Below are 23618 nucleotides of genomic sequence, written 5' to 3'. Positions count from 1 at the left end.
GTAGCTAGGATTACAGATGTGCACCATAATGTCTGGCTAATTTTTTGTATTTTTAGTTGTGATGGCGTTTCACCATATTGGCCAGGCTCGTCTTGAACTCCTGACCTCAGGTGATCCAACCGCCTCAGCCTCCCAAAGTGCTGGGATTAGAGGTGTGAACCACTGCCCCTGGCCAGAGAGATTAATATTAACTCATGCTTATTTTATTTTTTATTTTATGTATTTGAGACAGGGTCCCACTCTGCTGCCCAGGCTGGAATGCAGTGGCATCATCACAGCTCACTGCAGCCTTGGCCTCCTGAGCTCGAGCGATCCTCCCACCTCAGCCTATCATGTAGCTGGGGCTGCAGGTGTGTACCGCCATGCCCAGGTAATTTTTAACTTTTTTGTAGACATGGGTCTTATTATGTTGCCCAGGCTGAACCCATGCTTATTTTAATACGTATGTATATACAGAGATGGATATAGAAATAAGAAAGATATTTGTGTAGACATGGGTTAGTAGATATACATTTATTTCCTAGATCTTTCTGTTAAGAGTGCATAGAAGCAGTGACACTCAGTAGCAACAAGCAAAACTAGTGCCCATGTCTTGGTTTCTAAATACCATTCTCAAAAAAAAAAAAAAAAAAGTCCCTTGTTTTTCCACTGAATCATTTTAAACTGTATTTTGCCACTTGGAATTAGTTCTTAAACTATTAGCTTATAAAATTTAACCTGTGCATGTTCTCCTCAATATGATTATTAAATTCCATAGGGCTGTTTCCAAAGCTTTGCCTCCAGTATCTTTTTAAGCTAATAGCAGAACAGTTTTACCCACTTCTCTTTACAGAAACTGGTCTTATGAAATCATCAGTGACTTCAAGGTTTGGATATGCATTTTCTGGATTTCCAAGCACGTCTACTTGTATCTTTTCCTACAAACAGATCCTATGTTTTGTATGTCAGTTGGGAGAATATCTACCTGTTTTACAATCCAAACATGAAATGTAAGAATTATTCTTGACTTCTCTTTTATGTTCTATCCCTTATCCAGTATATGTACATTTTATTTCCTAAATATTTCTGTCACTTATTTGCTTTACAACTAAACAATCTGACCTTAATCTAACCTCTCTATACCTCATTTCCTTACCAACAGAAATACAAATGGGACCACCTCATGGGGGTATTAAGAGGATTTGATAAAATATATATTTAAAGCACTTAGAAAAATGACTGGCACAAAATAAGTGTAGTTGTGTTTATTTTATAATTATTACTGAATCAACTGCTGAGCTTACATGGATAAAGGAATCATGCTGGTAATTTGGGTGGTTGCCACCTGTGCCCTGAATTACAAGAAACTCCTAAGTGTTTTTCTATCTGCATCCTTTGGTCCTTGCAAAGATTAATTAATTGTTTATTAATTTATCACAACAAATTTATAAATCTAGAAAAACTCAAATTTTGACTATTTTTTAAAAATATAACGTCTCTTTTTATATTTTTATTAATATATCATAGTCGTACATGTTTTGGGGGTACATGTGATATTTTGATACATTTATACAATGTATAATGATCAAATTAGGATAAATATATACTTCAAATAGCTAGAAGGATTATGAGGTCTCCAACACAAAGAAAAGATAAATGTTTGTGGTGATAAATATCCCAATTTTTAGCTTTAAATGGTTACTTTGGTAGTTTTTGTAACTACCATCCCAAATATACACAGATAACTAAATGCATATTTGCAAATTGCTAAGAAAACACTGAGCAGAGGCAAAAGTTGAATATATATAAATAATAGATTAATAAATAATACAATAATTTCTAAACAAACCCTCTCCCGCACCCCCATTGCAACTATGTTTAAAATGAAAGAAGCTGACTTGGAAGGATGGAGTTTGAAGTATATTAAAAATGCAGAAATGTCATTATACTCTCAGAGGCCTGTATCTGCTCTGTTTTATTTTGTTATACAGATATAGATGTAAGATATAGATACATTCATACTGAATAAATTAAAATACATTTGTTTATTTTAAAAAACTGAGCACTGCAGAAGATACAAAAATATACTATACGTTACCTTTAAATCACTTCATTATGCCTGTAATCCAAAAATATACTACACATTACCTTTAAAAACACTTTATTATGACTGAATTCTAGGACTTCGAGAGGCCGAGGAGGGTGAATCACAAGGGCAGGAGTTCGAGGCCAGCCTAGCCAACAAGATGAAACCCTGTCTCCACTAAAAATACAAAAATTAGCTGGGCACAGTGGCGGGTGCCTGTAATCCCAGCTACTCAGGAGGCTGAGGCAGGAAAATCGCTTGAACCTGGAAGATGGAGGTTGCAGTGAGCTCTTATCGTGCCATTGCACTCAGCCCAGCCAACAAAGTGAAGCAAAAAACAAACAAAACACTGTATTATTTGCTTAGCCTACATGATATCTTTAAAATCATTTCTCTCTGATAATTTATTCATTTTTTCTTTCTTTCCATTTACTTATCAACTGCCTCTTTTATGCATTCTTTCATTTATTCAGCCTATCAATCAGTTATTAAATACCTACCACATGCTAGTGTTTAGCTGCAAAGATTAAAAAAAAAAAATTCTCCATCCTCAGTGCACTTCCACTTCAAGGGAAGGAAAGAGACACATAAATGTAAGTGAGAGTGATTTGGATGTTCATGACAGAAGTATAAACCACTCTCTCTGGGCTTGGGTGGGAGTGGGGAGCAGGAACTGAGGAGGAAACAGGTAGCTCTGTGGGCACCGCAGGGCATGCCTCAGTCCAGGAACAAATGTGTGATCTGAGGGTACCCATACTGTGCTCTCTGTGACTCATGTCTGACTTCTGATACTTTGGTCCTATGTTAAATACTAATTCCTCCAATAACATTCTTTCATTATGATCTCAACAAATGTCTTGTCATACATTGCTTTAAAAATATTACATAAAAGGTACTGTATTTCTGCCTGGAATACAGTAGAGTTTCAGAAAAGACATAGAAAAAGGAGGCGGTATATTAAACTTGTCTTAACAAATGAGAAGGTATCTGCCCTGCAAACAAGTGAGGAAGGTGAATACAGACAGAGGCAGCAGGACTAGCAAATTAGGGAAGGGGGCTTCCAGAAGACTGCAGGAGATGGAAGGCATGTTTGAACCATTTGAAACTGCCTTGCTACTTAATAGTCTGTCCTTTCCTATTCTCTTCTAGGTTTTCAATTTTAACAGAATAATTATAAGGGAGATAACATTTCACATCAAGAGAAGAAAGCCAGAGTTGGGTTCAAAGTTTCAATATTGCGTTAAGAACTTGCCTTTGGAGGAATATATTTTTTTTTTTTGAAATTAAGAGAATTTGCAGGAGTCTCTATAAGCAAAAGACACTCAGTATGCATTTAATGCTCGACTTTGGAATCAATATTTTTTGCTAGCTGTGTGCTAAGTGCCTTCTGCAAATTAAAGCCAAAGCTGATCAAATTCAGCTTTCAATGCGGATTACTCTCAGACTTACTTCTATAGCCTATCTTATCCTATACCTTCTACCCATCCACGCGTGGCACAAATCCAACACACAAATGTATTTAACACATACATATAGTGCTTAACCATATGCTCTAATAATTTTTACAAATAATCACTCATTGATATCTCAAGACAATCCTATTAGTATTTTTATTATCATTACTTATAGTTGAGAAAAGTGAGACCAAAAGAAGGGAAACACTTGACAGAAATTGACCAGCAAATCAGTCAGTGGTCAAGCTAGCTTTGAACCAAGGAGTCATGTTTAGTTGGAGTCCATGTTCTTAATCACTCTAGCCTTCCACATCTCATGGTTCACACTCCCACTACCACTCGAGAACCTTAAGAAATAATAACCTTCAGTGACCCCGAGCATTTGAGTTCAAAGAATGAATCTCCAAGCTGAATTTCCCAGGTCATTATTTATTATTACTGTTTCCTTTATTCTACCTGTATCTTCTATAAACCCTCCAGGCAGTCTTGTTTGTTATCTGTATTTCTGGGATGGTGCCCAGCTTCCAGCAAAGTAACTTTGTCTCCCACTAGAACTCACAGGAAGTATTATGGAGATAAGTCATAATACTGATATCTGATGCACAACTTCATTTGGTCAAGCTCCAACCACAAAAGTCCATTGAGGTTTCCCATGCATGCCCATGTTTTTCAACTAAAATTGCCTTTCTAGTTTCCAGACTAGAATCATGCTTGAGTTCTCCATACATGACCCTAGTGAAACCAGCATCATAATTGAATTTCTTAATATGGGATTCACATTCATGATGTTAGTTGAAAAGCTAAAAATAAAAGCTGTGGCTAGCTCTAGTTTTTGTAGGCATGCATATTAATTTAAATCATTTCCCTTTAATTATATTTAACACACATTGAAAATTTAGTAATTATAAAAGACCTTTAATTATCAACATTCATTATTATCACTATTATTAACATGTATTAAGCACCCACAGTGTGCTAAATGCTGTACTCAAGATAGAAGGCATTAACCTTGCAATTCCACTGTGACCAAGATAGAAGACAATCTTCCCCTTCCAGGCACAGAACTAAATTACACTTGCTTAACCTGACAAAGAGTCAGTGGATGAGTCAGTGATAAAGCCTAGATTTCTTAACCGCTAGACAACTGAATAAACAAAAAAACTGTTCTAAAACTCTGCTGCTTTCAGCACATCTGAATCTATTCTTCTATAAATGTCTTAAATGCCTGCATCAAATTCCTTTGTGGTAGAAAATTTTTCTCCTTCACAAAGGTATCTAAATTGTGTAAACAGTCTGAGACTCACTGTAGAATATAGACTTTGGCATCAAATAGAACACCATCATTTTTGATGGAAAAATAGTGAGTATAAAAATGATGAAATGACTTTTTTAGGAGGAGGGGCTCAAAGCCAGTTTATAAGCAAGGGAAAGGGGGAAATAAGGAGTTACTGTTTAAGAGTATAGCTTCCATGTTGCAAGGTGAAGAGTTCTAGAGAGAGGTGGTTGTGATGGATGCACAACAATGTGAATGTACTTATACCATTGAACTATACACTTCAGATTGTTATGATGCTAAATATGTATATTTTACCACAATTTAAACAAGAGAAAAAAGTTTTTTCTTTTTTTTATTAATTTTATTGCATTTTAGATTTTGGAGTACATGTGAAGAACATGCAAGATTGTTGCATAGGTACACACGTGGCAGTGTGATTTGCTGCCTTCCTCCCCATCACCTACATCTGGAATCTCTCCCCTTGCTATCTCTCCCCAACTCCCCACCCCCCACCGTCCCTCCCCTATGTCCCCCCATCAGACCCCAGTGTGTAGTGCTCCCCTCCCTGTGTCCATGTGTTCTTATTGCTCAACACCCGCCTATGAGTGAGAACATGCGGTGTTTGATCTTCTGCTCTTCTGTCAGTATGCTGAGAATGATGGTTTCCAGGTTCATCTTTTAAAAAAAGAAACTATGCCAAGTAATTAAAAACTATCCTGAATGCAGTGGAGAATGCTCAATGGTTTCAAGGCAGGAGATGTCTATAAACACACACACACACACACACACACACGTATATATATATGCATGTGTATATGTGTGTATATGTATATCTACATAGATATGTATGTGTATATATACATGTATGTGTATATGTATATATACGTGTGTATACAAGTGTATATATATGCACACGTGTATCTACACATGTGTGTATATGTATGCACACATGTATATACATGTGTGTATGTGTGTACACGTGTGTATGTGTGCATGTATATGTATGTGTATATGTATATATACATATATACATTTGTATATGTGTATGTATATGTATGTGTATATGTGTATGTATACATGTGTCAATATGTATATATGTGTATATATGTATGTGTGTATACATGTGTGTATATGTGTACATAGATATGTATGTGTATATGCATATATACATATATATTTATGTGTATATGTGTATATACATATACATATGTGTATATATGTGTGTATACATATGTATGTGTGCTAGCACATATTGAGTCATAATTTTATTTGCATAGTCTCCTAAAATACAGGCATTGTTTAAAGGTTGTATCATTTGTAATTTGTCCAGTGAATTTCTCCTAGTATGAGGTCATTTCTTATTGTTTCCTAAATACAGTTATGATATGCCTATATATGAATATATATGTATGTGTGCTAGCACACATACATATGTATACACACATATATACACATATGTATATGTATATACACATATACACATACGTATATATGTATATATGCATATACACACATATCTATGTGTATATATATATACACACACATATCTATGCGTATATATATATACAAACATCTATGTGTATATATATACACACATACATACACATATGTATATATATACAAATGCATATCTATATGCACACGTATATAACACATATACATGTATGTATAAGTATATAACACACATGTACATATATAAGGTCAGGTTTTGTAAATATATTCATATATAGGCATATAACTGTATTTGTGAAACAATAGGAAATCACCTCATACTAGGAGAAATTCACTGGACAAATTACAAATGATACAACCTTTAAACAATGCCTGTATTTTAGGAGACTATGCAAATAAAATTTTGACTCAATACATTTAGAAACTTTTGATATGTGCTCAAAACATGCTATCATATTATAACAATATCAATCACTTTGATATATTTTGGTCTTCATAAGAACATAGCTGAATGTCAAATTCGTGTGTGTGTGTGTGTGTGTGTGTGTGTGTCTTTCAAAAATTAAAATACACTGATTAAAGGCAGAGAAAAAGGAGACAAAAATTTCTTTAAGGAAACCAATCCATTTTGACTTTTGTTGCTTTAAGTATCTACTTTTTCCTTTCAAAGGATATTCCTTTATAACTTCTGCAACAAATGCTACTTAACCTTTCTTTGATTAAAGGGTAGAGAGTTCTGTCCGAAAAATCTGTTGAAAAATATCAGGGCTATGTCAGTCTGAAAATTTCCAGCCAGTTTCAAGTTAAAAAAGATTTGCTAAAAGTAGCAATTTTTTTTTAATGGTTTTAGTCTGTCAGAAGGCTTCGGATTCTCCAGTGCTTCACACCAGTTACTTCAAAACTAACTCCCTCCAGATGTTCCTATGATCATTTAATCAGACATCAAAAGCTATATGGTGACAGGCTCTCATGCTGCTTATGAGGACGCTATATGTTTCCACAAGCGTAAAACACACACAGTAGCTACTTTTAAAAATGTGATTCATCTAAATCAGAACTCTGTTTTAAAGTACAGAGCTATTAGGAAAGGGGCCACTCTCCTAAGAAATAAAACTCTTTTAAATGTCTGTACAATGTCATTGTGTGGCAAGATTTTGAAAGCAGACACCAAAATGAAACTTGTACTTTAGAAGCGTTTATGTTATGAGAGAAAAAAAAAAATCCTATCAGAAGACATTTCTATGAATCACACCATGTTCAAAGAAAAAAAAAAATTCCTTTCCTCCCAATGCCAATTGTCTTGCTTCTTCTCAAGGTGAATTCTCATTAACCCTTTCCTCTTATGCCATCAACTTTTTCTAAATGTTCACAACTTGGAAGGTACATATAGAAGTTCAGAACCTATGGAAAATACAGCGCATACCCTTAATTTTCACTTTACAATAACATGACTATATGTACTTTACTCTTCAGATTTAGGTAGTAGCTTTCCTCCAAAGCAGGTAAGGGTACATATTTATGCATATGTAGGCATTTATGCTGCTTCCTTTGTGTATGTGTGCATTTTAAAAATATTTCCTGATATTATTCATTTGACCAATGAAAAACGGTTATTGGTGGTTTAGATGGAAAGATAGCCTCATCGCATGACCAGTTATGAACACTGAGACATTAAAATGAAATTTAAAGTTGAACTCATACCAACCAACTTAATAATTCACATCTGGAACCCTGAAGTCACAGTTTGGATGGTTAAGTCCCTAAAAACAACTGGAGTTCATAGTTTCTCTATTTATTATTTCCCTTCCATTACATAAAATTTCTGAGGAAATCACCCACTATTCCAATAATTTTCTTAGGGTCACAGAGTTATTGATGCAATCAGACATCAGATTGGCCTTTAAAATAAAACTAAGCATCATCTTTACCAAATTTCAAACAACGCTGTCAAATTACATCTGCCCATATTGTGCAAGTGAGATTGAGATGTTTATTAGTGCCTTGCCAAGAAACACGTAAATGTTCCCATCCTTTTTAATTAATTCACATAAGAGAAGTATTTTTATTTTCTTCCAAATCAACCAAAATTAGAAAAATTTCTTAAGGTAGAAGGAATAGGAGGAAAATTTAGAAGGAGAAATCTTTAGAGGTAATGGTTATAAGAAATTATCCAGAAACTTGTAGTCTAATCAAGACTTTTCTAAATGTTTTGAACACAGTTATTAGAAAATTACAAAGTTATAACAACAAAGATTACAAACTTTATGATTCTAGATTTGATGATTTTATCATCTAGTCATATATTTGTGATAACCTCTTAAGTGCCAGGCACTGTGCCCGGGGGCTTGAATACAAAATTGAATCCACTGGCTTGTGCCTCTGAAAAGCTCATAGTCTTGAAAAAGTGCAGTCATGTAAACAAGTAGTTATATTTCAGAGAGATGACAACTAATAGAGATACTTCACATGGCAATTTCCTTCAGGGGTCAGGGTGGCTGAGTCGAGTACCAAAGTGCAGGCTAAAGGCAAAAAAATACTCATTTTGATTACTAAAATTGTGTTATTTGATAATCTGATACATGCTCGCAGACTGCTAGGATTGTTTAACTGCTTTAGATGTGGTCTTCGTACCTAGGTTTAAGTTTCTTGAGGACAGGAACCATGTCTTAGGTTTCCTAGAAAGCATGTAGCAGAAATCTTGGGCATCTAAGTGATTAGTCAACTTATTCTGACATGAAAACAAAACCCATTCAGTTTTCACTATGTGCAGATCAAGGCTAACCAGCAAAAAAGACATGTCATGGTTACCTTTTTAATTTCTGCAATCACCTAAATAGTGATCCTTCTTTTAGACTTTTTCAGTGTTAGACTGAGACCCAAGAAGAAAAATTGGGAGCACACACCTGAACAGAGATCACATTTCTTAGCTTCCTTGATTAGTCATGGTACAGACATTTAGGCAACCCAAATTTGTTTCAACATCTTTTGTGGAGATATAGTGAAAAACTCTGTTGCAGAGTAAATTGGGCTTTTGGTTTTTCCCCACCTGAAATTTGAGTCTTACAAGCATAACTAATTTTAAAATTAAGCAGCCTAAATTTGCCAAACCAAGTAAATACTTGGCCCCATGAAATATTGGATGGCAGCTTTATCTCTTAAAAACAAAGCCATATGAAAAACCATCATTGCAATGTGTCTCCAAGCTCTGGTCTTATCAGCACACAGCGTGAACAGCTGGAGTTACAAACACCAGAACTATTATTAAATCACTGTGTCAGGGTAGGGGAAAAAAAAGAAAAACCTTTTTAGTTTCAGTATCTCTAAATAATGCAGTAATATATTACATGCTATTTCTCTCCCAACAACCCCCTGCGCCGTTTTGCTCTTCAGCATCCATCTCTCCTCTTTGGAAGACAATGGATAGAGCCTTCCTTCCAATACACATCAGTACTCACGACATTTATTTTGTTCCAGGGTTTCTATAGATACTCGATTCTACATCTCATGGACAGAAAAATATGATTTGGTCATTCAGTATGTTTGCTAAGTTTTATGTTGTTGTTTGTTGTTTTGTTTTGTTTTTTGACAGAGTTTTTGCTGTTGTTGCCCAGGCTGGAGTGCAGTGACACAATCTTGGCTCACTGCAACCTCCACCTCCCGGGTTCAAGTGATTCTCCTGCCTCAGCTTCCCAAGTGGCTGGGATTACAGGAACATGCCACCATGCCTGGCTAATTTTTTTGTATTTTTAATATAGACAGGGTTTCACCATGTTGGCCACTCTGATCTTGAACTCCTGACCTCAGGTGATCCACTCACCTCAATCTTTCAAAGTGCTGGGATTACAGGCGTAAGCCACTGCACCGGCCATATGTTGGATTTTGATAGTCAGCAACTGGCAACCCAAAGTCCTCTAACATCACAAAGGCAATTCAATTATTTTAACCCTAAAAGTCAAGCTATTCAAATTTCTCTGCAAGAGCTCAATGGTTTCTTTCATATCTGAGGAAATTTAATTCGGGGGCAACAATGATGATAATTTCAATATATGTGACAAACATGGGAAATGTGAGACATACAAAAGGGTAAATCCTCAAATCAACACACCATAATATTATCTTAGCAAGACACAAAGAGAAAGCTGCTACTCACTGTAAAAATTCTCTCTTACTCGTAGCGACCTGCCACTATGCTCACTGAGAAAATATCAAAAACTCTGAAGAACACTATTTTCCCTTCTTGTCTCAGTAGAACACACAGGACAACTGGAAACACATCCCCTTGGGGTGTCTTCCCACCACTCATCTGTGTCCTTTACCCCCAGTCTTAGAATTGATAATAATTGTGTGGCTACTGACTAAAGAGTTATTTTGGGCCTCTCAATGAAAAAAATGAAAAACTTCTATTCATCTTAAAATCTTGAACTTATATACAAAGAGTTAAACAGGTGATAATATGATGAACTAAACTTCATTATTTAGGGCATATTTGCAGGGAGGAAGCGATAATTCTCTACTTCTTAACTTCTATCATTCTGCTCACTGTGAGAATTAGTGGCTTCCTTACATTATTTAATCTAACCCCCAAACAGTAGTTGATTTTTAGTTACTCTTTTAAAATCTGAAGTGATAGAATCTCTTTCATGAAAGACACCCCATCCCCTCGCTAAGGTTTAAAACTTAAGGGAATTAACAGACCCCTGAAATCTATCCGAAAACTTCTAGTTTAACAACCCCCAACTCTGTGAGCTTATTTTTTAAATAAAATGTATATATATCATAGACATGGACTTTGGAAAGATAGGTCGATATTTTCTTTATTTTGGTGATGTAAGACAAGTAATGGTTTTAGAACAAACAATGCCATTCACTCTCTGAGAACAACCACAACATTATAATTTTCAGGAATCCAGTTTTTAATTTTCTCACCCTGCAGGATCAATTTGCCTTAAGGGTTAAATTAAAAACTATAAACAGTCATTAAAACACAAAACAACGATGGTAGTTAACCGGATATTAAGAAGAAAAATCACATCTGTTTTAGAGTTCTGTTCCACAGCAAGTTTGAGAACATCAATTTCAAGAACCTGGTTTTATAGCATGCCCTTAAGCCAAGAACACCAGGTTACAATCAAGAAAAGGAAGGTAAGAAGTCTCACAAGCAGACTCTCACCAGCATATCCTGTTTCTAGGATTCTCTTTCTTAATTCAAAAGCAGTCAATAGAATTGGATTTGCTATTGCCTTGAAAGATAAATAGGCATTACTATTTACACATTAATAATTATCCTATTCTGATAATTAGGTAGGTTTACCAAAAGAGGAACAAAGAAAATAGCTTTCTTTGCTGTGTGTCTGGTGTTAAATAACAAATACTTGATTTACTGGCTTCTCAATATACATAGAATTTGAAGCTTGCAGAGAATCTGATTTTTCTAATTTAAGCCCCTTTTAAAACTCCAACATGTCTGAGAGTGTACATCTTAAATAACCAATTTGTAATAAATTTAATCATCAAGAAAACAAGCGCAACTTTTGCAACTTTGCAAAAACACATATCTCTGGGCATCAGTGAAAACTTTTCCCTCTACAGTAAGCCTAATGAAGTGCAACTAAAAATAACAGTCATCAACTGTGGTTTTAAAGGCAATATTTCAACATAATCAAATGTGTCAAATATTCATCCTTACAGCTTCTTATGCTGTGGGTTATAAGTAAGTTTCATTTCTTGGGAATGATTGAACATAACCCACTTGGGGCTCTGCCATCTGTGAATTACCTTATATGTGAACACTGTTTAAGAGATGGAAATTTTGATTGTTTTTTTCTTCCTGTGGATATTGGACTGAAATGCGATTGAACATGGCTTTTTAAGCAATTATTTTTCATATTAGTCGCTACATGGCTACATTATCACACACTCCCCACATTCACCACCACTTATCAAATCACAGGAATCAAGAATGGTGTAGCTGGAGTTGTGGAGGAAACACCAAGTATGAAATTCTAGAGATGGAAAAGAACATGAAGTCTCAGTGTCCATAGGCTCCAGGCCCAGGTCCTTGCCACAGGGAACCTCCTCTGCAGGGTGCCCGTGTGAGAGTTGCGGTTGTTATGTTCCCAAGGTTTCCTTGAAAGGCTGCTTCTCTTATCAGAGAGTGAACAATGAAAGTGAGTATCGGACTATATATAGGGTGCCACATAATTTATCATCCATACACGCACGCTTCTGTGAGTTCATGAAGACACTATTAATAATTATGCCAGAACAACAGGCACTACCAGGACTTCCCTAGGCAAACCGAACCACCCTGTTGCCCAAGAGATGATATGGAGCTCAAAGATCTTCCCCCAACAGACTCCAACCATCTCATTAATGCTATACCCAATTCTGCTTCTGTCTAGAGCTTCACTGTCCAATAAAACAGAGTAAGAACCACAAACAGAATTTTAAGTTTTTTAGTAGTCATGTAAAAAAGATAATTAAAAACAGGTGAAAATAATTTTAATAATATATTTATTCAACCCAATATACCTAATATATTATCATTTCCACATATAGTTAATATAACAATTATTAATGAGACCTTTTATGTTATTTTGTTCATGCTTCAGCCTGAAATGCTGTATTAAATTTTAAGTACATTTACATTTAGATCAGACACATTTCAATAGCTCAATAGCCACATGTAGCTAGTGGCTGCTATGCTGGACAGTGTATGTCTAAACATTCCACAAGTTTGGATATGCAGGCATATATTAACAATTATAACACACACACACACACACACACACACACACACACACATTCCTTCTAGTAAATAGAAGCACACCTAAGTGTCTTTATTAATGTTTGCATAATAAAGAAGTTAAACTATCTTGCTTGTGGTGAACCAGACTCTGGAGCAGAGAAACATTTACCTGGGAGACGCTCTTTGGGAAACAAAGAGAATAGCTGAGTCAGATTAATTAGTAAGCTGATAAATTTCTAAGAACTCCTAGGACTCTTCCTAGACTTACACGTATCTTGCATTTCTAAGTCCAAAACATATACACTGAGCATCTTCCATGTACTTGCCCCTAGGTAAAGATACATAAGGCACAACATCTGTACCTTGAGATGTTAAAGCTTAAAGTATTCATGGAGATTATTTTACAATTGAAGCAAGAGGCACCTAAGATGTGCCACTAGTCCATGCAAGGGCAAGGATCAGACTCTACTTTTTGGGTCTGAGGTCTGCACTTCATCATCCACAGAGGACACTCTGAGAAAAGGAAGAAACATGTGTTTCCTTTTCACTGTTGATACATAGAAATTCAGCCCATATTTGTTAACTTTCATAAGTAAGGCATAATGATTTTGGGTGCCAGCATTTATTCTTGAATTATAATATGCATATTTGCTAGTAATATGTCTTTCTGACCCATACCCCAATTTGGATCTCACTGATATAATATTTTGGTGAGGCTACAGCATTTGCCAGATGGACAGTAGCCATCGTTTCGTCTAGGGAAAGCAACAGTGATGTCATTTTAATTGGTTTAAGCACAGAGCCTAAGTGATAGAAACATGGAAATAAACACTGGGAGACTGATATGGTTAAGTTTTCTGTCCCCACACAAATCATATCTTGAGTTGTAATCCAAATTATAATCTTCACATGTTGGAGGAGGGACCCCATGGGAGGTGACCGGATCATGGGGGCAGTTCCTCCATGCTGTTCTCCTGATAGTGAGTGAGTTCTCATGAGAGCTGATGGTTTTATAAGGGTTTCTTCCCCCTTCACTCTGCACCTCTCTCCTGCCTCCTTGTGAAGGACATGTTTACTTCCCCTTCCATCATGATTTTAAGTTTCCAGAGGCCTTGCCAGCCATGCAGAACTGTGAGTCTATTAAACCCTTCCTTTATAAATTACCCAGTTTCAAGTATTTCTTTATAGCAGTGTGAAAATGGGCAAATACAGGGACTTTCTCCATGCAAACAATGCTAATACATTAATCAGACACATTCTCATTTTACAGTACACAGACATCATGAAAATAAGAACTAAATTGTAGTTCTGCTCTTTTATGTAATTCTTTCACTGAATAGGTGTCTTCCCCCAATCCAATATAATTAAACTCAACATGTTCTCAACCAGTGTGTGTTTAAGAAAAGCCATACCACATACCAGTTTTGTTTGTACTTACATTAAAATAGAACACATCTACCTGATTTTTATTAATGTTCCATTAAATATATTTCCTTAGAAGGATAGAGTTTTAAATAGAATAGTGGTAAAACATTACATCTAAAATACTTTCAAGACATCTGCTTTCTTGTATAAAAAAAGAAATAGGCTAAAATATTGCCACAAATCTATTAAAAATAGCTAATGATGTGGAATAGTGACTCCTATGTCATATACACTGACACTGGCTCTTGATAAGAATATTTTATACCAAACCAGAAGAATCCATTTAACTCATTTCAGCATTCTTATATGCCCATAAAGGATGTGTTTATTTTTTCTTAAGGTACTATAGACAGTGAGACTGTGTCTTGCTTTTAGGGAATTTTTAATATGGTTATGTTATTGAAGATTAAGTATTGCAATGGTATATAGTCATTAGCCAAAACTGAACCCTCAGCCTATCTGAGAGGATTATCCACAATTACAGCTCTTCAAAGCAACTGAAGATTTAGCTGGATGATCCCACAGTCCTATATGGAAGGAGACTATCATCTCTTCAGGAAATTATTCTCCACTTAACCTATCAGTTATAACAGTTATAAGCATAACTAGTTATAAGCACTTTTGGCATGTGATTTTGTTTTTCTTCAATCCGAATGCTGAGTTCTAGAAATACAATCCTGGCCCCACATTTTCATGATACTGGGAGCTTGAAACCGTACACCAGTCTCCATGATACGGTTTTGCAAAACACTGGGTTAACACACCAAAAACATAACTATATCCTAGGACATTATGAAACAGGAAGATGAAGGAAATGTAACAGTATAGTGAGCTGGCTAGAACCAAGGAGTTTGCAGCCAGAACACCTGGATGAAATTCCTGGCTCTGCCACTTATTAGCTACATGACCTTAAACAAATTACTAAACTTCCTCTGCCTCAATGTCATTATCAGTTAAATGGAGATAAAAACATGTGCTTACCTTGATGTGGAAGTTTAGATGACTTACTATAAAACACTCAAAATAGTGCTTGGCACATAATCAGTGCCACATAAATAATGGCTATCAATATAACTATACACAAGTAATAGCCCATACTAGCTAATATTATAACTAATACCACATATACTATCAGAAGATCTCTATCTACCTATCAATTTAGTTAAAACTGCAAAGTCCCACTTAATCTACGGGTACAGCAGTTTGATCTTTCATTAGAAATAAAAACAGCTGGATACCTACTGGAATAACCGGTTTCAGAACCTGGCCACCAGGGTGTGAAGTGCTTGGCTGGGCATCAGCAGGTGGGCCTGGCACTGGGTCACTGCTTCTCCTCACCAGCAGTGGAGTGCCTGGAAGACAAAGTGAGAGGTGAGAGGTCAAAAGAACCCTGGGGTGAAGAGAGTGCATGACACAATGCACTTTAATTAAAAAGGTTTACAACATGCTTTTATGTAAAAACATTCTATTTCTAAGGATGCTTGTAAATTAATCCATGTAATGATCTTTCCTCATCTACTTATAGAATGACATGTGGAAAAAAAAATCTTTCAACCCTCATCTTTGCCTTATGTAAAAACATTCTATTTCTAAGGATGTTTGTAAATTAATCTATGTAATGATCTTTTGTCATCTACTTACAGAATGACACATGGAAACAATATCTTTCAACCCTCATCTTTCCCCACTTGCACTTCAAAACAAGCCACTGCTTTTAACAAGAACTGTTAGGCAATGCACAAGTTGACTGTGTACAATCTAAAAACTGATCTAGAAAATATATGTGAGTATTAAAAAGAATGATTATCCAGGGGACGAATGAAGAGGTTCACATAGTCAGTGTAATTTGTTATTCAACAGAGCTGGAAGTATAGTTATTACTGCCATTTGGTGCTTTCCAAATCTTTTGAATGATTATATAAACTGAAATAAATTATTTGCTGGGGTTATAACATTAATGCCTATTTAAGTACACAAAGAGATTGCTTCCATTCTCTTCCTCTTCTCCTGAAGTAGATAGAACTGATAAAGAAAATAAGTTAGTTCTTCTAAAAATACATCCTGATTTCTTTTTAATTTAATGAAAGATTCCACTATTAAATATTTGAGTCAGTTATTAAATTCTGAAAAAAGATCATACCATTAGAAAGTTCAAATGAAATTCAACCTTAGCAGAGCTAGCGACCTAACTGCTGACTGCAATTAGGCCTAAAAAAAAATTTGTTTCATACAAAATTGGCCACTATAGAAAAAAAAACTCAAAGAAAAAAATATCTGCTTGTGGTTTAAAAATCACTCTCATATAAAAATTAACATTTTATTTTTGTACTTTTGGGAAAAGAGTAGGAAACAGTTGAAATGCGATTTCTCATTTCTCAATATTCTGAAAATAATTCCCCAAACCTCTGAAGCGATTGCAGTTTAAAAGAACATTTTTCATCTGCTTTGTAAGTTATTTACAAACCTAGTTTTTATATTTTATATGTGCTTTAACATTCTTATTTTGTACAAAACCACAGAATTGCAAATATTTTTTATCTTTGTCTAGATAGAAGTGGCTTTAAAAAAAAAAAAAAAAACGAAACAAAAAACTTCACTCATGGTGAGAAATTAACATACTATTATTACAGACCTATGCCAAACAGTATTATGAAGTTCAGGTTCACATTCCTTTATTTCCTTTTTATTAAGAGATATGACTAAATTTTTCACCATCCCTCCACCTCCATCTCAAAATTTCTTAACCAACTGACATACTAATAATTGTGGTTGGCAACTGTTCTTTAAAATAAAACATTAAAAAAAAAAAAGCAAGAAGAGTAGAAGCAAGTAGATTTTTCTTGGGGAATAAATGTTTTCCTTAAAAAACATATACATATATATATATTTTACACAGTAATTTTCCTTCAATTTAAGGACAATGCCTATGAGTCCTCATTCACTGTCAATATCTGCTTTTTAAATAACCACAAATTAAAATATTTAAGATATGATTTTATAATAATATGTATTCAAGCTGGGCACTGTGGCTCACATGTGTAATTCCAATTCTTTGGGAAGCCAAGGCAGGTGGATCACTGGAGGTCAGAGATTAGAGACCAGCCAGAACAACATGGTAAAATCCTGTCTCTAATAAAATACAAAAATTAGCTAGGCATGGTGCTGTAATACTAGCTGCTTGGGAGGCTGAGGCAGGAAAATCACTTAAACCTGGGACGTGGAGGTTACAGTGGGCCCAGAACAAGCCACTGCACTCCAGCCTGGGAAACAGAGTGAGACTCTGTCTCAAAAAATAATAATAATATGTATTCAGGTTTGTGTACTTAATCAATATCCCAGAGTATTATAGTGTCTCCCATACGATGACAATTCAGTTTTATACCAATGTATCAAGTATTTGAAACATTAAAAAACAAACTTTAAGATGGCTAGATCCTTCTTAAAAATACTCTCAGCTCATCAGAAACAACTTTTCTTCTTCTCGACTTTTTCGTTTGTTTGTTTTTATTTTTTTTGAGACAGAGTCTCGCTCTGTCTCCAGGCTGGAGTGCAGTGGTGCGATCTCGGCTCATGGCAACCTCTGCCTCCGGGTTCAAGCTATTCCCCTGCCACAGCCTTCAGAGTAGCTGGGACTACAGGTGCGTGCCACCATGCCTGGCTAATTTATTTATTTATTTTTTGGTAATTTAGCAGAGACAAGGTTTCGCCATGTTGGCCAGGATGGTCTCGAACTTCTGACCTCATGATCTGCTCACTTCAGCCTCCCAAAGTGCTGGGATTACAGTCATGAGCCACCACACCCTGCCTATTTCGCAACTTTTCTGTACTTAACACTTGAATGTCTCCAGTTGAGTTACCTAATTTTTATTTTGTTGTCTTAATATGTTAAATCATTCCACACTGAAACTAATAGTAAGCATTTTTAAATATGAACTGTTATCTCAGACTGTTAAACAAACCTTCCTAGAATGGTTTTCTAAACTGCTAAACCCTATTTGAAGGCGGTTGTCAGGAATATACTGAGTTCCACGTTAAAGACAAAGAAAGGTAAGTCCTAATGTACAACAGAGGGCAAGTAATTAGGAGTACTGAAGATGATTTGGGCAAAACCTTGAATATATATTAAAGTAGAAGTCATATTGTACAAGCAAAGCTAACTGAAATGTGATGGAGACAACTCTAGCCAGTTTGTTGTTGTTGTTGTTATTGTTGAGATGAAGTCTCACTCTGTTGCCTAGGCTAGAGTGCAGTGTCATGGTCTCAGCTCACTGCAACCTCTGCCTTCTGGGTTCGAGTCAGCCTTTCAAGTAGATGGGACCACAGGTACATGCCACCACACCTGGCTAATTTTTGTATTTTCAGTAAAGACGGGGTTTCACTATGTTGGCCAGGCTGGTCTCAAACTCCTGACTTCATGATCCATCCTCCTCAGCCTCTTCTCAAAGTGCTGGGATTACAGGTGTGAGGCACTGTGCCCAGCCTCCATCCAGTTTTATAGAGCCTTTCAGTGATGGGGAGTAAATGAAACATAACCTCTACAGTGAAGGAGCTTATAATCTAACAGGAACAATTAACACTAACACTGCTAACTGTCATATATCAGCACAGTGGAGAGGACCCTGGGTTTTAAAGTCAAACAGATTGAGCCTTTGTTGGCTCTGTGGCGTTGAATTTGCACTGCTCTGTGACTCAGTCTCATCATTTAAAACCTGGTGAAAATACCACATAACAGAATTGATGGGAGGCTGAAATAAATTAAGGCATGCATAGGACATGGAACTGTCTGGTACGTAATTTTCATGCAGGACCCCACCCCCAACAAAAGCAGGTAACAGCACTTGTTATTTGTTGTGAGCTGTGTTATCTTGTCTCCTCAAAAAGCTGGGGTCTTGAAAGTCAAGTTAATTTTCATTGAATAATTTGTGAATTAAAATAGTAAAATCTAATCTTAACCAAACATAGCCTTACAATATGAATCAAAACTTTTACACAAATAAAGATGAGGTGAGAAGGGAGTTCAAAAATTGGAAAATGTTGCTATTCATTAGAATTTTTTCAGCTAACTAAGACTGTTATTATTGGAATTTAGAGGCAAAAACCCCAGGTTCAGCTCAAGGAACCATATTATTCCTTAGAATCATAATTTAAAAGCCGCTGGAAGCAAAGCCCAAATAAAGAATGTTCAGCACCTACAGCATATATTCTTCTAAAAACGTTTGCTGTTTTTTTCACAGAGTTAAATATTTGAGGTTCCACTATGTATCAGGACTTAAGGAAAGGAGGAAGAGGATATTCAGATCAGCAGTGATGGTGTTCACCCACTCTCAACTTATCTTTCAGAAAAGGAAATGTGGAAACGAGGAATATTTCAGTACGTCTCAGCACGCACAAAGGCAGATATCACTAAAATGTTCCAAGTAGGTTATATGTGGCTTACTGGAGAACCTACACCAATGAAAACATGCACCAAAGGCTAGATTAAGTCTCCATTTTGTTTAGCTGACACATGCAACTGAATGGAAGCCAAAAGGAAAGCTACCTCTCAAAAAAAAAAAAAAAAAAAAAAAAAAAAAAAAAAAAAAAAAAAATTAAAAAAAACATGGAGTCCCTGATTGGGTGTGTAGCTGCTGGTGACTATGTCTTCACCACATAGGATCTTGCCATATCAGAATAAGCCTAATTCTTACTAGAATATTTTCCACTAACATTCAGAACTTATGCTACATGCAGGAAAACTTACACACTCACTCACTGTACAGACTTTTAGGAAGATGGCAAGATTCATCAGGTTTTACCAGGGTTTAAGACGATTAACACCAGGCAAGCCACACCCTTATAGGAGAAAGTGGAGTCACTTCCCAAGTGTATATGAATGACGGTGCATCTTCTAATTCTCCAGTGATCACCATTTTAATGATGGTGAAACTGGTACTAAACAGGGTGGAGATACTGATCCATGTCCCCTTTAAAAATGTCAGTAAGGCAGCCAAGACCGAAGATCATCTAATTCAGTTTGAGAAAAACAATTTTAAAAGTGGCAGCCGTTAGTTAAAGGGCGAAATTGGTACACCAATGAATCATGCAAGATATAAAGGCCAAGAAAAATGAAAGGTGCTACTTCTGTAAGTTTCTGTCTTGGTGGATTTTCATTTGGAGGATATGTTTGGGTTAGAGATAGCTTAAATGACAGGTGGAACCATTTAATATTATGTTTGGGGGTTTTGAAGGATAGGCAGTTACAGAGATTGAAACCAAGGTCCTGGAGAACCCCATAACGTATGATGATGCAGGCAGCAGAGAAAACAAATAATGGCTTCAAACATGAGCCCCACATCAAAAGTCACAAGGCACATGTTCTAAATTGTATGGTGAGTAGCAGCAGGGATTTATTTATTTAAAAATAGTTAATGATTCTCCTGAGCAAAACTAGAAGGTCAGCTTGTCACCAATATTGGTGTCATTTCATATTGACACCTGGACAGCTCTGAGGGTGAAGGACAGGTCACAGTGGAAGTACTGACAAGACATTCTGTAAGAACTAGGGGACCTCATGCACAGAGAGACTAGAAGGGCAATGTAAAGAAGGTGAACAGGGTGTCAGCAGTCACAGGCAGAAATGGAGAGAGAACCTGGAGGAGTACACAGGAGAATTCAGCAACTGACTACACATAAAAAGCAAATGAGACTGAGACGGAGCATAAAACAGACACCTAAAACTCATTCTTATACTTCTGGCTTGAAGAAGAGCAATAGGGAGGTTTTGGCAACTGCTGTGATTTGTTTCAGAGAAAATACAAATCTTGGCTTCAGCCCACTGACTGTGAGAAAGATTTGCTTTTAATCTAAAATGTTTTGATACGAGTGAGAAACCAAAGACTAGATTTTCAAGAGGGTGGGCATTCATAAAGATGAATATGAAGTTGATATTGAAAATCATAATGGCTTCCAGAAGGAGCAGGTAGATACAAACACAAAGTGAACAGAGGAAAATCGAAAGGAAGAATCAGTACAGAACTATTAATGACATCGCATGCAAAATAATGCAAAACCAGGATTTCATACTCTCAGAATTTTCAGAAAGAAAGAAATCTAGAATGCTGATTGTTTAATAAAATCACAGAGGAGTCCCCAGAGGAATGGATGGGGTGAAAGATCAGAGAAAGGAACTGGGATTAACATGATAACCTGTTTATGTGCAAAGAGTCTCCTCTTTCGAGGATGGGTCTTTTCAGTCTCGATTTTCCTCTGCCTTAATGGATTCGTTTGGTGCTACCAAAACAGTTGGACAGTGTGAAGAAAAAAACACACTCTCCTTCCAGGACTGCTGACACTTAGGACAACAAGGTAAATATGAATAGAAGAAAATGCTCTGAATTAAAATATATCTAAGTTGGTAAATTTTTCACATTGATGATGAAAGTCAATTACAAGTGGCTTAACTTTTTGCAAATTAAAACAGAGAGAAAGAAGTAGAAAAAAACATATTCTTCCAGGTAATCCATATTAATAGTCTAGAAAGACAGTATAGGCTGCATCTTGGTTTCATGAGGTACATTTCCTTAACAAACATTGCAACTAGTCAGCACCTAGAACAAAACCTCTCAATTATCTTGAACTTTAACAACTGTTGAATGAGTTTGACAAAATACGGGTGTATCCTTCAGAGATACAGAGCAAAGAGATTATCGGTCAGAAACTTTCCTCCTAACCATTATCCTAGCATTGTCACCTCAAAAAAGCTGCTCCCCTTTTTCTCCTTGGCTAAATGAGCATGGAGGAGGGGCTGCAACAAAGTCTCACTGTAGACCTATAAAAAGATAGTTTTCTAATTTATATAGCCAATAAAATAACTGAAGCACAGAGAAAGGAAGTTTCTAAATCTTTTGAACTTGATTTCTACTTTAGTTTTATTCACTTGACACTTTCCGATTGCAAGGCCACATTCTCTATCTGGATAAATGTATAGAAGTAAGGGGAATAACATCTCTTCAATGCAACAGCGATTCCTTTCATCTAAACTGGTCAGCAGGCCAGGCATGGTGGCTCATGCCTGTAATCCCAGCACTTTGGGAAGCTGAGGCAGGCAGATCACCTGAGGTCAGGAGTTCGAGACCAGCCTGGCCAACACGGCAAAACCCCATCTCTATTAAAAATACAAAAATTAGCTGGGTGTGGTGGCACACACCTGTAATACCAGCTGCTCAGGAGGCTGAGGCAGAGAGAAATACCTGAATCTGGGAGGCTGCAGTGAGCAGAGATCATGCCACTGCACTCCAAACTGGGTGACAAAGTGAAACTCCATCCCAAAAATAAATAGACAAACAAACAAAATAAATAAACTGGTCAGCAGAAAGAAATATTCTGACAGAAAGATACAGATAAAGGAAAAGTATGGTGGAAGCTGAGTACCTAAGAGGAAAACATCAACCCATGGTCACAAGGGCATAGCTGGCAAGATGCCTGTCTCACTAGTCAAGGCATGCAAACTCCTCCCCTGGAGCACAGTCTTTCTTGCAGATGATGTACATGCCTTGCCAGTATTGCTATTATTCCCATCAATACCTCAATAAAATAAGACTAGTGAAAGTGGTACATCATTTGTTTTTGGAGACAACTAGATTTCTTTCTGTGTAGATTTTATGGGCATCAGATAGGGCTTTTCAGCTGATGCCTAAAAAACTGCATGGCACTAAAATCTGGAGACCCATAAAAAAATTGGTAATGATATCAATATAAGCACAATTTATAGGAAAGTACCGAGAAGAGATCACTTTCGCCGCAGGAGTGCCTGACCTGGTTTAGTGCTTGGCTTGTGATGAATTTAGCAGCTGGGAAATGCTTTCAGATACTGTGATGCAAAAACCACACCAAAGAAACCAAGTCAAAAACTTTCTTCTTAAATATCAGTCCATTAGAAAAGAGACTCCCACTATTGCCATAAAAGTAGGAAGGAAGTTCAAGTTGACTAATATATTTAATATCATTTTTCTCTCATTTCAGATTGCAAAAACCATGCTTGTTCAACACATGATGGACAAATGCAAGTAATTCACAAAAGAGTCACTGACTACACAATGGATATGAATGAGCACATGCATGATAAAGCATCTCTTAGTATTTAAAAAACTGCTTAAATTGGAGTGCCAGTACTACAAAAACCCGTGAAGGGGTTTTTAACTGACTTTTATTGGGACTTAC

General features: G+C 36.2%; 1 protein-coding gene across 1 annotated transcript in view; it reads right to left on the bottom strand.

The window, feature by feature from the left end:
- The window catches only part of PARD3B (par-3 family cell polarity regulator beta), a 1123121-nt gene that overhangs the window by 590019 nt on the left and 509484 nt on the right, over window positions 1–23618 (bottom strand). Inside the window, exon 4 of the mRNA XM_017536909.2 lies at window positions 15663–15772. Within this exon, the coding sequence (XP_017392398.1) occupies window positions 15663–15772 (110 nt within the window). The remainder of the gene's footprint in view (window positions 1–15662; window positions 15773–23618) is intronic.

This window comes from Cebus imitator, unplaced genomic scaffold (genome assembly GCF_001604975.1).
Source record: "Cebus imitator isolate Cc_AM_T3 unplaced genomic scaffold, Cebus_imitator-1.0 Scaffold101, whole genome shotgun sequence".
In the NCBI taxonomy this organism is placed as follows: Eukaryota; Metazoa; Chordata; class Mammalia; order Primates; family Cebidae; genus Cebus; species Cebus imitator.
This window is presented reverse-complemented; position numbering and strand designations above follow the sequence as displayed.